Source organism: Perna viridis, chromosome 6 (genome assembly GCF_037379345.1).
Source record: "Perna viridis isolate PV_CMFRI_1.1 ecotype Kerala chromosome 6, ASM3737934v1, whole genome shotgun sequence".
Lineage (NCBI taxonomy): Eukaryota > Metazoa > Mollusca > Bivalvia > Mytilida > Mytilidae > Perna > Perna viridis.
The window spans coordinates 42,050,920-42,069,319 of NC_142450.1; the positions used below are offsets into that span (position 1 = coordinate 42,050,920).

Consider the following 18,400-nt stretch of genomic DNA (forward strand, 5'->3'; position numbering starts at 1 on the left):
TGTCGTAACATTCATTTTATAACTTGAGTAATCAGTTTATAAAATACTGTGTTAATCAATCTTCATTTGTTTTGAGTAGTTGATGCAGTTTTATGAATGCAGAGGCCTGTGTACAATGATAAACGACTGGAGTTTATCAATTAATGTGGCTTAATGATGTAATGTGTATTTTTAAAAGATATTTTCTGCAGAACTAAATCAATGATATATCTGTACAAAGAAATCCAATGGTCACAAATTGTAAAAAGTTCTAACATGTCTCAAATAATATCAAGCATTAAATACATTTAATCCATCATTTGTGGAATTTTTGTCAGAAACCTAATGTAACTCTAATAATAATGATTTAGAATTGGCGTCTGGAATTTATGTCATTACTGAAAACTTTCCGACACTAACCATATAACAAATATCCAATTTTAAGATACAAGACTTGTCAGAAAATTGTTCTTTTATATAATTAATGTCATTCTTTTCCTGTCCTGGCTCTCAGTGGTAATTTACGATAGCTGTAAATTATGCTTAATATGCATCTTATTCATACTAAATCAGTCTTTTTAGAGTTTTCAGCTAAATAAACATATAAACAATATAATAAATACTGAAATAAAATAAAATACAGAATCAGGAACGGTAACGGTGATGTTCGAAATTCAAGCGGTAGATAATAACTGATAAACGTTACCTTGATACTTTAAATACAACTTATGTTTAGCCACACTTATAAACTGGTTTCTCTTCATAACAAGCTTGGTATAGAAAAAATAGTAGTTCCGTAATCTTTAGGTTTTGACATAGACAATTCCCAACACGTATTTTTCTCTTTCGATCATTTCATGCAGAAAACAACATTGTGTAAGCCATTTTATTTCATATTTTAACCTGATGTTGAAGTTTATTTTTGCATTGAACATATAGAAAATTATATAATCAATTGAAAACGGACAGAACTTTAATTATAAATGATAAAACAACGTAAAAAACTGAGATAGATTTATAAAATACATTGCAACACAAAGTAAGAGGAATAAAACTATCCTCAGTGGTTTTTGAATGCAACTCTTAAATAGCAAGTACTGGAAAAACGTGATTTCCTTTTAATAAAAAAAACCCACAAAATATTGGTTGGGCAGTAAGCTGCATGAAAATTTTCATTTTCAACATTCATTACATACTGAAAGATTGTTGCCTCCAGATAAATTATTGAAACAAATTATGTAACTATTGTACATCAGCCTTCTTCTGATGTGTATTACATAATACTATTATTGTTCAATATCTTGAATGCAAAGGGTAACAACAAAATAACAGAAGTGATAGGCATATACTCCAAACATTAGTAGAAAATAGAAAAAGGAACAGATATGGTGAAACGCAACAAATACATCATCATATGTATAACCTGTATTAAAAACAAGGAAAAGTCAAAAGAAGGAAAGTTTATATACGAATGGCAATGTGAAGACGAAACCGGAAACAACCTGATCACTGACTTAGTACAGGCATTGGTGGGTTCAATTAAATTTTAAAGCACGCCAAACTTCCTGTTTCCAATACGTTTATTGTTTACGGTATATTTCTTTACAATCGGGCAGCTCAAAATTTACGTCGCATAAGAAAAGTACAGAAAATTATAATTTTCTATTTATGATTATAAAATGGAAAAAGAGAAAAAATTGTCAATGTTCACCAAAATATTTGTTGAAATATTTGTTACAATGAACTGTTTGGTAGTATGACAACATTTACACTACAGAACAGTTTCACATTTTAAGTTTAAGTTTTTATAAAAATCAAGGAAAATGGGGAATATTAAAAATATGGACGTCAAAAACCAATCTGACCATGTCATTACACTCAATGATGCTTTCTGTATTTGAAGAAACTATAATTTTATGTCTACATCACTGGGCTTGCTCAGAAATTAATCAATAGAATGTTCGAAAAATTGAGGTTTTGAAATAGTCTATTTACGTCGATTCTGGTGTTGTCAAGAGTCAAATTAAAATTTAGTGTTTTTTATACCATGTTTCTCCCACTGCCTGATTTTTACAAAAACTGACACATAATTAGAGTTCTATTTTAAATAAAATTCTGGAAAAAAAATTTACAAATTCCTTATTGTCTTCATACTTAAGCTACTTGCTTTCTAGTAAAAGGGTAGAACTCTTTTTTCTTCGGTTTTCAGTGGCTTCAAAAATAATCTGAGCTGTAACTTATTTTCGCGAATTTGTGCAGGAGTAGCAGTAATAAAGCAAGTGCAAACGTATTTTATTTCATAGTTTGAATATTTGTTTATAATTAAGTATTACCACAATGTAATAGTGCATAATACTTAGAAGTAAGTTCAATACGGTCATTGTTGTTCAGTTTACAAATTTATTTCCTCACTTTTACTTATTTCAAATTCCATCAAATAATACCATGATGATACGGTGAATATTTTTCATATTCATTAGTTTCTTATGCATGAACTTTCGCTTTGGTAGTTTTTAATTGTACACTGTACCGTTGTTCTGCAACTCATTATATCTAATCATATTTGTTTATGTACCACAACCAAAATGGACATTCGTTTTCACCATAAACATGTTACTGACCCAAAAGATAAACACGAAATCTCGACTTATTAACAACATAAATTTCGTACCGCATTGTACTATGATTTTAATGAAATAGACTTTGTTAAGTTTGGTAATTGCTTTGATTTCTATACTTGTACGTTGTGCATGTATAATTAACTAGTCTAACTCGTGAAGCTGAATGTCAACATTAATACATCCATTTCAGAAATGTTCATTTCAGTTAAGCTCTGTCGAAGTGAATGGAGGGTAATAACACAATTGCAGAACTGATAAAATCTAGGTACTTGTCAAAATGAATAGTCAAAAGGTAAGTCCGTTAACAAATGGCAATATCAGGGCAAACACTGGAAAGTTGGAAACCACAGCAATGATCCTGACGTGGTAAACCTAAACCTCCCGCTTCCATTATGGTGTATTATTTCTGGTATATTTCAACACAAACAGGCAACTTCAAAATGCCACCAGTTAAAAACGATAAAACCAGTAGTCAAAACACTACAGAAGATATGAACACAATTAAGTGAAAAGAGCTAAATACACTAAAAAAGTATCAGCTCTACAGTGTCATGTCGAGTCCCTAGGGAGCCAATTTCGGAACAGGCATCTTGGGATCAGTATATTTAGTTTAGTATTTTAGTGTAAACAAACCATACAATATCAAAATGTATGCAATAGTTAGTAGTACTTTACAACTATAGTACAATTCAACTTTGTTTTATGTTTATGTACGAAGCTATGATTTGATGTCGAAAGTTCAAATCGTACCTACAAAACATATTCGTTAACCAGAATATAATTTAATCACAGTACTTTATTGTTTAAATATCCAATTGATAAAGTGCGCTTTCTTTTATGCTAAATGTACACAAACTAGTTCTTGTTATTGTTAATAACTATCACAATCGATGAACGCGACCGTTGTTAACAATAACAAGATCCCCCAGTTTCAAGCTGAAAATTCATTTTCGGAAACACTGTTTTCGGCCTAATATAGGTGTCCTTGTCTAATGCGCCATCTGCAAAGCTGAAGTGATTAATACCATTTATCGATACCATTATATTTATAGTAGTGTTTGGGTTTTCAATTAATCTTCAAACTTTGACTGTGATCGTAGGTTTTGCGTGCATTTGTATTCACCCCGGAACCCCCCTTTCAAAATATCTGGATCCGTCACTGTATTAAGTTGGATGCAGTGACTTATTAAATTTACTGATATAATAGAACGCGTTTCAAAATTGATTTATCAACGTAATTAATCTACAAATAAAATAAGGCCAAATTGAAAATATCAGAATATTTTAAGTGTCATATTTGTAAGTATTAAATATAATAATGTAATTTACTTTTTATTGAAAAAAAAGTATTATCTGTTGATGAATTTAGTTCATTTAAAAATATTTTCACAAACGATTGTGTATAACACTAAACATCAACAAGTAATATCTCTTTTATAAAAAAAAATAGCCGATGCGGTAAAATTATATACATTTCAAGAAAAAAACAGAATTTCGATAAGGTGACTTGCGTTTCTACAGAAGTGTGTCTGTAAGGTCAAATGGTAATAAGCAAAACTATACCAACTTTGTCGGAAAAATATGTGGCATACAAGTTTTGATTGCCGTATCGAAATCAAGTTTTTATATTGTTTTTCAAACTATGTTTGCTGATTTTATAAACGGGGTGTATTTGGCCAGAAATTGTGTTAATTAATACCAAAGATAATTTCCCTTCCCTAACATGGCATGTGTAGATTATAATTATGTGTAGGTTGAGTGACAGTGTATCTACACCTAAACTGAGAAACTGACAAACTGAGAAATTACTTAAATTACACAAGAATCTCTTCAAATTCCATTTCATCACTGCGTCCAGTAAGTGTGCGACAACTAAAAATTCTATTAATATTTTTTGGAGTGTGAAAAACTTGCTGGAAGATTTTGATAAATCCGTAGAAAACGTGGACAGCTATGATTTTTCCACCCCTTACACTGCACTTCCATATTACCTTTCATTATAAACAGAAATTTTCTGTTCTTATCAAATGGTGTCTGGCTAAAACTGATCAAAAATATATTTGCTGTAATAAAGAGACAAACAGAAATTTATGAAAAGAGGGACGATTTCTATTTTCCAATCGCTATTTTTTTCCTTCCTTGACGGGGACGTTTCTTTGGCTCCTTTAAAACTGTGTATGTATTTCTAAACTAGTGCGGTATGCCTGTGTTTGTAGCGATGTTTTAAACTTTAATGAACGTAATCTCGGTATAACCGGTTAATGTTGCGGTCAAGGTTTTCGTCACAATAAATTAGTGAAGACTTAATTAAATTCTTTTATAAATATCAAGATTTGATGCTTACGTTTGGCTGAACTAATCGTCACCAAATTTTAAAAAATGGGATTTCACACCTTAGATTTTATGGTAATGATATAAATGAAGCTTAAAGATTTAAAAAGAAAATACTTTTAGTCTGGTAAAATACTTGAATGAACTTATCAATAAGGGTTGTCTTCACTGTATGATTGTTAAATCTTCGAATTAAGTTTTTGATGATTCTAATATTGACTCTCTTCTTAATAAATTGAATATTAATTAACTTTATCACGTTTCATTCTTGTTCCTGTGTATACTTTTTATCTTGGCATTTGTACGAAGACCTTGTTTTCCTTAGCCATCATATGATATGTAATAACAAAATCCTGTTTGGCATGTTTTTTTTATTGATACTAATATTTGAGTAAACTAGGTGTGCATATCAGCTGATTTTGTATTACTAGATTACAAAAACAACGAGAACTCTTTCGTGGTAGGTACAGCTTGTTGTCTTTTGTCCTATTTGTTAAAGGTGTTTACATTCTTTATCGAGTTAATTCCGAATCGGGACAGATGTTTATTATTCGTTTTATTGTTTTATTTTCCAACTACTGTCCCGGGTTTGAGGGAGGATTGACCGTTCACAAACATCCTTCACGTGAAATTCACATGAAATGTTCACATGAAATTCGTGTTTAGTGAATTTCACATGAAAATCATGTTAATTTCATGTGAATTTCAAATGCATTTTATGTGAATTTCAAATGAATTTCATGTGAAGCTCAATGAATTACATGACAAGAGGATGTCACATTTGGGAACATAATAAATAGTGGTTCGATTGTCTTTCCGTAATTCATTAAGAAAAAATGTGACTATATTTGGACAAGCGAATGGAAGGTACAATATTTATTTTTTTATCCTTAATCATTTTTATAATAATTATAACGAACTATCTTAAAGTGCATGTTTGTGACTACTTTGAAAGTATAGTAGTTTTTTTTAACTAATTACATACATAGATGTTGTATGATATAATGAATTATAAAATGCGGCAGATCAAAAACAACTACAAAGAAATGCAAAAAAATACAGCATACTTTGTGCATCTTATTCAATTAGTCGAACAAAATAAGGCATGGTACAAAAATAGCAACGGACTTCAAAGGAAGCGGATCTTGAAATGTTTTACAACCGTACAAAATTAGTATCTGGATAAATTTGATGTGTAAAACATCACTGAACGATGTCTATATGACGTAAAACAAATTCATCATATGCTTTATAATGCCATAATAAACCAGAGCTTCAGGAATAAACAATATTGTATCTTACTCAATAACGTTAAGGCTTTTCTATAACCTCTTTGTCTTGCTATTGAATTTAAGTGTAGTCTCGTTTTTCTCTCTTGCAAGGAACGCTTCCTTCCCTGAGATTCATTTAAGTTCATTTAATAACTCTTTTACACCAATTAATATGCTATTGATGAGTTTACCAAAATTACAAATAATTACAATTACTACAAAAATTGTATGTATCGTACTTAAACTCTAAAAATGCGTGTCTGGTTTTCATCTTTATTTTCATAAGTATGTGTTGTGAATTCTTATGAAGATAGCCTTTTAACTGGTGGTGTTATAGTGGATACGTCAACCGTCTTGTTGTGTTTGTTATTTCAGTTACTTAATGGAGTTGTCGATTCTTTCTCTCTTGTATTTGTCTCTGTTTGTTAGTCAACTTATCAATGAAGCAAATGCGACGCGCTTTGCAATGAACGATTCACTTCGGCAACATGCCATGAATAAGTACAATACTTTAGCATTTCCTACATTTTTCTTGTCTTGTCTTTCTCGTTTTTGTTTATGATTTTGTTTTGTTTTGTTTTTTTATTTTTTACAAATATCTCTTCAAGTGTAGGTTTTAGATGGTCACGTAATTTTATACTTGTATATTAATAAATTAATCTATTGGTAAGAATAATACCTGAACCACCCAAGGTCTTATTAATATCTATTACCTTGGAATGTTTAGCAATAAAAGTCAGACATTGTTTTGTTATCTGCCACAAGGATGCAGAAGATCAGTCAAACAGTCAGCGATCATATGAAATTATTGCTTGATTATTGACTTTTCTGTTGCCGAATTTTTTATGAAGGAAAATAACAAAATGACCGATTTGATACACTCTAGTGAATAGTCAAAGTGAATCGACAAAAGGAAAGTCTGTATAACAAAGGGCAATATCAGGGTAAAAACTGGAAAGTTGTAAAACCCACCCACTTTATAGTTTGTTTTATCGTGTTTTAATTGCTTTTTTCAAACAGTATATTATATTGGAAGACTATTAAGATGTTATTGAAGGGTGATAACCCAAGCAACAATATACCACCACTCCGCGATCCTAATGATAACTCAAAACTTGTTTTTGACAATTCAGATAAATGTAATATATATTTTTGTTCTGTTACAGATATTGAAAACAGAGATAAAAACCTTTCTGATTTTGATGACAGGGGAAGGGAGGTCATCTCGGATACTGTAATTTTCAAACAAGATGTTATTAACGTGTTATCAAATTTAAATCCTAACAAAGCAGTTGGCCCAGATTCTATAAATAACAGAAAGCTTATTGCTGTTAAAAATGAAATAGCAAGATCCCTATGCGTGCTCTTCAACAAATCATTAAGATTTCATACGTTTCCATTTGGACATTGGCACATGTTATTGCCCTGTATAAAAAGGGAGACACATCAAAGGTATCAAATTATAGACCAGTTTCTTTGTGGAGTTGCACAAGTAAAACTTTAGAAAAGATAGTTTATAAACCTATTTTTAACCATTTATTTTTCAATAATCTTATCTATAAATTTCAGTCGGGATTCTTACCTGATTTTTCTACAGTACATCAGTTGATTGAACTTTATCATGAAATTTTGGTGTCTTTAGATTCTGGTAAAAAAACTTGCATTACGTTTTGCGATGTTAGCAAGGCTTTTGACCGTGTTTGGATTAAGGGACTGATTTTTAAATTAGAACGATATGGTAGCAAGGGTAATTTATTATTAAAGTGGCTTTATAGTTATTTAGAATCTAGAAGACAAAGGGTTGTTCTCATGGATGGAAAATCAATCATAGGCTCATTGTATGCTGGTGTATCACAAGGATCTGTATTAGAACCTATTCTTTTTCTTGTATATGTCAATGACATATCTGATAGTATGAGTGGACTTTGTAGATTATTCGCAGATGACACTTGTATTTGTCATGTAGCCAATGATGAGGAGACACTTGTCAATATGACTAATATGGACTTAGAAAATGTTTCTATATGGTCTAGTGAATGGCTGGTAAAGCTAAATCCTGATAAAACTGACATTATGGTATTTAGTACTTGCAACAGAGCTACTAATATTGTTTTTACATTTGATAATTCTATCATACAACCAGTCGAAACACATAAACATCTCGGCTTGGTATTTAGCTCTGATTGCAAATGGACAAATTATATAGATATTCTAATTGAGAGAGCTTATAAGCAACTCAATGTATTACGTAAATTAAAATTTAAGCTGGATCGAGAATTCCTCCAGAGGATTTACTTTACATTCATAAGACCGATTCTAGAATACTCTAGCGAAGTTTGGGATAATTGTGGATTAGTCAATTCAGATAGAATTGAGAAAATCCAACTTGAATAGTTACGGGTTTAACATCATATGCTAGTAGAGATTCACTTTATCGAGAGACTGGTTGGGAAACATTAAAAGATAGAAGATAACAAAAGAAGCTTTTTTTTGTTGTATAACATGATTAATGGACATTGTCCTAAATATTTATCAGTTTACTTCTCCCATTAGTATCTGAGATATCAGTGTATAACTTACGCAATAATTACGAAATTATACCGTCTCTCCAACTAGACTTTCATTGTATCAACAGTCATTTTTGCCAGCTACATTGAGCCTATGGAACAATTTGGATATCTCCTTACGAGAATCATCTTCTTCTAATATATTTAAATTACGTTTAAAATTAAAATATCGTAATAACAATGCTATTAATAGGCCACCACAGTTTTAACTCATTGGTAAACGATTCATGAATTTGACTCATGCACGAATTAGAAATAAGTGTAGTGCTTTGAAAAACGACTTACTTAGAGCACACATTTTGTGTGATAAAAGCTGTTCTTGTAGAGCTTTGACAGAAGACGCAAAACATTTTTTTTTCTCGTCTGTCCAAATTTTACTGTGCAACGAAACATGCTTTTCCAAAATTTGACTGGTCTAGGAACAAATATTTGTCTCAACACTCTTTTTGGAGATGATAATTTGAGTTATGAGTTTAACTCATTGATTTTTAGTTATGTTCAAACGTTCATTGAAGCTACTAGGCGGTTTGCACGTGAGTAATATAATGTCGTTACATTCAGCTCGTGGGTATATCGTGAACACTACTTGTGTTTATTTTTATCATGTTCCACTGCAACATTGTTGCATGTGTGTCTTGAAAAATTCAACTTATAACTTATTTAAACATAATACATTCAATTTGAGTAAATATTTTTCGATATCCCTGTCTAATTTTATTCACACTTAATCCCCAAAGCATGCATCTATGTTTATGGGTCACTACATATTTGTTTGTCTCTATAGTAACTTCGTAAATAATACTATTTATTGTAAATGTCATAAGTATATATTATTCAAATGTATATATTAGGAGAAGGCATTGATAGGTTATACAACTTGTGTCTAATCCAATTGTCTTTGACAATAAAATATGTTTAAATAATAAACAAGGTCAGATTCATAATAAGGAAATATAAAGGTTATTCATAAATGGCGGGAATATTTTACACATAGACTGTGTCGTTATATACTAGTACAAAGAAACGTACACAAAACTGACGCAACTAACAGCTTTGCATAAACTCCGATAAAGGTTGACTTTCCAATCCTATTATGCTTCGATTTGAATAATATTATTACTATCAGAGAGCAAAATTGTTTTGCCCAGAACTTCAGTTTTTGTAGAATACCGAACCTCATCCCGCTTGCCTGATGACTATTTCATGAATGTTATATTTAAAACGCACTAATACGTTGCTGTCGAGTTGCTCGCTATTGTATTCACTTTAATATCTTGCAACTTTTGTCCTTTTGTTAATATTGCTACGCATAATTTATTTCAACACTTCCGGTTCTCATGGCTGCTTAATTTTCATATTTTTATCATTTAGTTTCTGTACTTTGTTCGATTATTTCTGTATTAATTTGTAGTTGGCTTTTGATTCTTGATTAAAAAGTTTCATTTCGGTTTTATTGTGGAATCTATTATTTAGTAAGGTATGACTTTCAAGCTCCAAAAAGCAAAATATTTCTGGAACCTTCTTTCAAAAGTTCTGGATCCGCCCGGTCATCATTTCAATTACACTCTTGTGTCGAATTTTCAAGGGCAATTCTTCTTATAATATGTAGCCTACATTAACATGTCTAGGAAAATCTATGTACGCTTCTGTTTGTGGTTGACGTGAACAGTTGAAGTTGCACTGTCAACACATCAGTTGTGTGGTTAAAAGAAAAAAAGTAACGGAAGATTTGTTCACCAACTTCACATTTACAAATTGTGAATTAAGTCATCACTTTCTTCCATCTATTGCATAAATATGGTTCCGCTGTAAAGTAAGGTTCGTGATTTGTTCAAGTTGGACCAATTGCGGAAATAAAACAACCCAATTAAACTGATATTTTTTAATATTTTAGATGTTTTCTTTATAGTTGATTTCAAAGCTTAAAACTGACAAAAAATTTGGTACAAGGTAAGTGATAAGGATTGCGGGACATTGTGTGTAACCTTAACATAAACATCACCATTACCACTGAAAATAAGGTACGTTTTTTCGAGAGTCAACATGAAACCAATACGTAATGACAGGAAATACTCTAAAGATGAACTTTGCCATATTGCTATATTAAATCTGTGTGGAACATGTTTTTCTTGTCCCTAATTCGCGTAAAGCATATGACAATCATGATGCGATTCATTCATTGTAATTTTCTCATACGAAAAATAAGACAGCACAAGCTGCTTTTTACAGTATTTTCAAATGTTTCCTTTACTGTTTGTAAGTTTCAAATCATAAAACGGGGGAAAGTGATTTTACGGGGTTAGTGAAATCGGAATAAAACAAATTATTGGAAAACTAAAAAAATATTACCATGCTCATTTAAAATAAGGTATTTTTGTCGTTCATTCGTGAGTCAAATCGCGACCACTTCAGAACGGTAGCAAAAAATTTAATATACAGGTATACCAAATTTAAAAGAAAATCCGTGAGGAAATATATATATATTTTTTTTTGTACCTAAATTGCGCACGGTCCTGTGAACCCTTATGGTGAATAAATATTTGTTGTTTTGTTTCTTGACATATTTATTGATAAAAAAAAACATATTTTGATTACAAGAGACTGTGTGTTGTGAATTTCTTATGTCATTTTTTTCTGTTCGTCATTGGACACAAAATAGTCCCTGCGGCGAGGAAGGCCATTAATTAGGGCGGATCACATTTTGGGTCTAAAATGCACTTCCGGTTATCCACCTGTACATGTTGTTTCTCTCTAACTTAAAATGGCGCATACGTTTTTTTCAAAAGCTATTTTCTGTATCAAATGAAACCTGTTCTCTTTTAGTTACGAAAATTTTTAATGACAGCACTCAAAATAGCATAACTTAATTTGCTCTACATGAATATAAAGAATGTTTTAATATACTGAATCGTGCTATAGTGATTTGATACATGTAGACACATTTTGATTATTTCATCTTTTTGAATAAATCAAAGAAGAAGTTAACCATTTTCGCATTCTTGTGAACTGACAATATGAAAATGTTTAACAAATGATACTATAGTTTACACATTAGCAATAAAAGCTCCTAGATTTTGTATTTATTAAATTACTTAGCTCATTATTTATATACAGATGCATTTCGTAGACCATATAATGAACTAATAGAAAAGCCTTGGAAATGCAAAGGCTAGTAAGTACGAAATGGAAAATGATCAATTCATGTCGTAATACCCTTGATAAAAAGAAAGTTTCAATGCATTTAGAGATAAGTCGTTAATTATTTTTAACCTTTTGAAAGGGGTAATTAGTATCTAATCATTTTTCTGATTAATGTTATCGTTTAACGTCTAAAAGCTCAATTTCTTTGATACTAATTGACATTGATCTCTGTCAAAACATTTGGCTTTCATGAAAGTTTATATATATTGTCTACTTTGTAAAGAGCGTTTATATATATAAACATTGTACTGCAAATTGTGTAACTGTGAAGATTAGTATGTATCAGGACCTTTTATTCGTAATATTAGTACAGAAAGAAAATACTTATTGCTAAGGATTATTTTTTCAAATAACTTACAATTAATATTGCATGTGTCTCCTTTTTTTACATATACAGATACAAACCACGTTTTCCCCTTAAGTTATAGATTTTGCAGGCTTTGGTTATTTTTAACATGTCATTTGTGGTGTATGTTTTTTATTTGGCTTGTAATGAATGGAACAACTTTTAAGTTTTTTCTCAGACTATTTATAAATGTTACTGTGAGTATATCCCTACTCAATTAAATTAGTAAAATATCCTAATACACCAATACTTTTTGGACTTAAGTTCTCAGCTTAAGTTATTCCATTCATATTAATACTAGGTCATTGCATAATTTGTTCAGTTAGGAAGCTGAGACTATTTTAACAATTGTTTTTGTTGATATCCCTGAAATACAAATAAACTTAGAAATCTTACATTTAAAAGAAATATTTTTTTTTTCAAATATTCACAAAATTTCAGCAAAATGCTTTCAGTGAACCATTCGCGCCAACATCTGTGGCAACATCCCTTCGGCTCCTGCGTATGGAGTGTTCATATCACAACTCATACGTTATGCCAGATCTTGCCGAAACTATGCAGACTTTTTGTATCGCGCTAGAACTCTAACAAATAGGCTTCTTGAACAGGGTTATGTTGCTACAAGATTGAAGTCATCGCTACAGAAGTTTTATGGTCGTCATCATGAACTCGTGGATCGTTATGGTGTATCCATCAGCACCATGAAAACTGATGTATTCAACGGGTCATAGTTTTCCTTTCCTCGTTTGTACACCGGACTTGACTTTTTATGAGCAACTCGGCGGGTGTTTCGAGAAAAACAGAGGACACTTACCCTACCGGTGCACCTGGTCCATGCTCCCAGTTTTTAGTGGAGTCCGAGTTGCTCATTAACTTTTGTTACTTTGTATGTATGATTTTAGTTACTTTATGTTCTTTGTTGTGTATGTCTGTTTTCCATGTCTGGTCTTTGTCCCTGGATTACATTCTTTTGATTACCGCTATAACCTTGGTTCCCTTGATTACTCCTCCAGTACATTACGAATCGAAGTGCAAGTTGATTGTTGTACAAATTTTAAAAAAAATGAACATTTCCTTGTTATTAAACAAAATGCCAAAACAAAAAATGATTGTGTGATGAGTCATATTTTAATGTAAAACATGCGTTACTATCATATTTTGGATCAATTTGCTAATTTCAAAATCATAGGATTATGTTTGAAAAAATATCTACAGCAACAGTTTATTTTGAAAAAAAGGAACGCTTCAGCAAATTATTATTAGCCGTTATGACTAAACAAGGTTTCAATAGTACTTCAGTTCAGAGATTATCTGTTAGACACAAGTATTAGAGTACAACATTGAGTTGGTTAAGACGAACTTCCGCATGTAAGGCCGATCGAGACAACCATGAAACATGGTGTTTAAAATAATGCAATTGTCTGAGTGCCTTATTCAAGAAAGCATTTGAATTGTTTTAATCAGATTAATCCGTACATGATCATTCTACAATGTCGATGATAATGCATACCACGCCTTATATCTGGTTTGTTTGTCTTTCATTCATATGAAAAACATATAGGATAGATGCATATAGATGTACAATACAGCAAGGGATTGTCTTAAAACATCTAGTCGTATGTCGTATTTATTTCTTTTTTTTTTAATTCTGGAGGATTTGAGTTTTTCAAAAAGAAATAATAGTCAAATTTCATTACATGACAAGGGAAAGAAGTACAATTTTTAAATCTTTTGGTTTAAATGATCAAATAATGTATTTAAAATTATATTCAAATTCAAAACTAGTTTCTTTCAATAATATGCTTTTCACACGTGATAAAATGACATACTACGTTAAAAAATTAAAATGGCAAGTCTGAAATGTCGTTATTGTATAGAAGTACATGTGTTGAAATGTTTTTATGTATTTAAAATATTGTTACCTCCGTCCCTCATAAGCAATTGCTTTAAAATTATTTTTATTATTTTTTTTATTTTTTAATCTAGACAAATTATTAAAAGATAACTTACAGGTTGTCATGTGCACGCGAAGGACAATATATACTTCGCTCTAAACATCCTCAATCTTAAACTGTCGAATTTGATACTGTCTTCAAAATGGTAAGTAAATTCACACGTTTGTTATTATCATATATGTTTCTATTTACATGTACCTTGAATGGTAGAAGTGAAGAGTCCACTAAAATAACCAAAACAAAGGTTTTTTTTTTAATTCTAATCACACAAATCAAACAGAAAATTCAAATCATTTATTTCTTTACGGTTGTTGTAAAGTCAAAGTTCCGATTATGTAATGTAGAAACTACTCATAAAACATGCAAGAAATCTGGATATTATATTTTAATAGATCACTTATTATAATCAAACCAGTGCGTAAATAAATTTGAGAATTTTTGTAGTTTGAAAACATTAGACAATTAAAAAATACGTCTCATATTTAATTCATCTGTAAATTTTGTGTATATAAAATTGATATATTCTAAACATCATGGGTTCTCTTCAACAAACGAGTAATACAAATAAAAATTAGATGTACACGAAGGAAATTATTGTCCAAAATATTTATTGCTTCAAACAATTTGTACAGTTTTACACAGTGACAAACGTTACTAATGGTTCAAGAATTGCCGTTTGGAAGTAATCCAACTCTTCAACAAGCATGCAATTACTAGGAGTGATGTCAAGAATGCTGTCTTATTAAACTGTTTACGAGAATGACAAATGAAGAATAGGATATGTTATTCTTATTCGTGGAAGCACTGTCTATTCATTACTGCGATTAGGTGTACCGAAACCCATTCCAAGTTTCACAAATGTTTTGATACAGTATTGCTACAAGTTATAACAGTGTAATAATTATTTCTCTTTCCGATTCACCAACTCACAATCAAGCTTTAATGAGAGATTTCTTCTTTGAAGTTCATATGCTTCCTATAGTTTTTTTTGTCAGTTTTGTTTTTGTTATGTTTTGACATCATGTCACTGTCTATGATAAAACACAAACCCATCTACAACTATGATTACATTCCACATGGTTTCCATGGACTTTTTTAAAGTATCTGTCTATTGACTAACTTTACATTCCACATGACTTCCATGGACGTTCTATTTTTCGATTTGTTTTCTGACTACTGTTACACTTCACGTGGGTTCCTCGTCTTTCTACAATCCAATTAATATTAACATTTGTTCATAATAAGGATGTAGTCACTTCTAAACTGAACTTGGCATCATATCGGCATATTTGTCATTGATTATTATAGAGGTAAAGTTATGAGGTACATCTTTTTTTTGGTATTTTTCACGAAGTAAAGGTACTTACATTCCTTAGGGAAATTGGATCTGTTCTAATTATTCATGCCTTCATCGTTCTGCGAGATCCTTTGTATTGTTTTTGTGATCTCCTGTATAACAGGTCCATTTCTAGTCAGAATTCTGAATTTGATTTCATCATAGTCATTGAGGTACTACCTCGTCGAATGGTACTATTGAAATTAGTAAGTACCGATGTCGAGTCACGTGTTCGATACCTGGAGCGGATACAACAGCGAAACAGATGGCGGTTGTAATGTTTTCTGAACTGGCTGCTAAGGAAGTACAGGGCATATGGATTAACACATGAATACGCGTACGTGAGACAGATACCGATTACTTTAAATATATACCAGAAAAGCGTAAAACCTTCAGTGTCATATGCATACCAAAGAGTGAATACATGACGAGGAAGCCAGCAAATAACGAACAGTACTACAAAGGATAAGACTACTTTGGCAACTTTGAACCTTGCCTCTATTTGGCGTTGTTGCTGGTTATTCATTCCGGGTCCAAGTGTAGCTTCACATGGCAGTTGTCTGCTACTCTTGATTAGTATTCTAGCCATCAATATATAGAAAGTGGCAATAATAATCAATGGTATTATAAATAAAATGAGAAAATGAATCACATTACGACCTTTAAGAATTTCTTTTCCATAATCATTGTATGGCACTTCATGACAGAATAAGACATTTGATTCATTTTCTAAAGTAAAATTTACGGCATCCGATATTGCAATTAGAGCTGATCCAACCCAGATTACAGCCACAATAATGGTTATTTTCCTGCTTGGTTTTCCTTTGTGTTTACTCATGGGGTGGACAATTGCAACGTACCTGTCCCAGCTTAGAGCTGTCAATGTGAATATAGAAACCCCAAGACTTAATGTTTGTAAATAAGCGTTGATCTTGCAGAAAAATTCAGTAAATGGGTATACCGAAGTACCGAACACAGTGGCCATATACGGAACAGAAAATATCAGTAATAGTAAATCCCCGATGGAAAGGTTTACGATCAAAGTATTCGGAACATTCCGTAATATCTTCGTCCGTAAAACGATGTACACTAGTGTTCCATTGCCTATCACACCGATTATCATTAACAGAACAAAAATTATCGGGACTACTGTTTTCATAAGTCTGTTAGAATTTTCATAGTCATTATTTCCTCCATAGTGGCAACATGTAAAGTTACTGACAACAGTGTTATTGCTTTCATAACAAAAACATTCATAGTCAAAACTTACTTTTACGGAATTGTCTGTATTGTTTGTCAAGTTCTGCATCCTTATGTATTTGTCTATTCAATATTTATTTCATTAATATCAGGTAACTCAGTTTAATCATCCACAGAAATCATACAAATTGTTTAAGGATTATGTAAAATTCCAACACAGGTATCACTATCATTATTTTATAAAGCTTCCCGAATTCGTTCAAGATCAGGTTGATTTAGTAATAGTCCTTTTACTTTTAACGTAACATAACTTGTCTTCAAAACGTTAAGCTATTTCTATCACCTGCTATAATGACCCACTCATGTATTCTTATAACACTCCTTATTAAATGTCACTTATTTTCTTATCACTGTCTTTGTTGTGAAGAATATGGTGCCAAGAAAACTATTCAGCTCGTTGTTATAATTGTGAAGCAAAATATACCACGAAAAACTTATTATATTTTCTCTATGGGGAAGGTGATTATCAGTAAAAGTATGCGATTGGTTCGCCACGATAGGGAATCAGTAATTAGTTGGTATCGAACTGTTTTATAGCTAACCAGCTTTGTGTATAGGGAGAGGCGTCAGGATATAAGATTATTTAATTTTGTTTTAATCATTGATTCGTAGGGATTCATAATAGCCAATAAGGTATTTCTTATACCAGTGGTTGGTAAACACAATTTAATACCACGATATATGTACTATCGTGGAGCAATGTTCTCTGGCAAAAATAAAGCACAGATATTTAAACGTCACTCGTCAATTCACAGGTATTAGTTTGATTATCAGAATAAAAAAGTGAAAGAGGAATAAACAATAAATCTTTTAACAGTTTCTGACTGTAACTATAATGAATTCCTCATGAAATTCGTCATATGTATCTACTTGCTACACAATAACGAATACTGGTACATCTATTTTATAATTAACAGTGACTGTTAAGGTTTTAAAACAACATTTTTCCGTTTCAGATTTCATTCTCTCAAACTTATTATTTTCCATATCATCTGCACCTGCATTGGAAATTTGGTTATAATTATATGAACATAACTACCATAAATATTTCACATCTGTATGAACCTACTGATAATTATACACAATGTTGATATAAAGATAACATGGTGGCGGGATTTGTTACTAAGAAGATTTAGACTGACATTGCGACAACATTATCGACAATTATCAACAGCTTTGTTGACGTGTTCACAAGGCTGGTGTACTAGTATGAATTAGTATAGTATGAATGAAACTTTAGAATACATGTGCCCAATATCGATTCCTTTCATCTATCTACTTAACTGGTGTACAAGATGTAGATGTTAATTGTTTATGAAATTACACTGTAATTTTCAATTCATGCAAACTATAAGATTAATTTATTTCCCCATATATTGCTTATGCTTTTTGTATTGTATAACTGTAAACAGAGTAAACTATAGTTTACTTCAAAGGACTCTTTGTATATGTGTATGTCAATATCATTTCATTTGAACCTGTAAAGCACTTCTACTTAATCATCATATTAATCCCATTTCATTTCTTTTCATT

General features: G+C 31.3%; 1 protein-coding gene across 1 annotated transcript in view; it reads right to left on the bottom strand.

Annotated features, from left to right (window-relative positions):
• LOC148615030 (neuropeptide CCHamide-1 receptor-like) overlaps window positions 1-17,368 on the bottom strand; it is a 29,225-nt gene extending 11,857 nt beyond the window's left edge. The window contains exon 1 of the mRNA XM_088589626.1: window positions 15,639-17,368. Within this exon, the coding sequence (XP_088445752.1) occupies window positions 15,744-16,916 (1,173 nt within the window). The 5' untranslated portion in view covers window positions 16,917-17,368 and the 3' untranslated portion in view covers window positions 15,639-15,743. The remainder of the gene's footprint in view (window positions 1-15,638) is intronic.
• Between the last annotated feature and the right edge of the window lie 1,032 nt (window positions 17,369-18,400).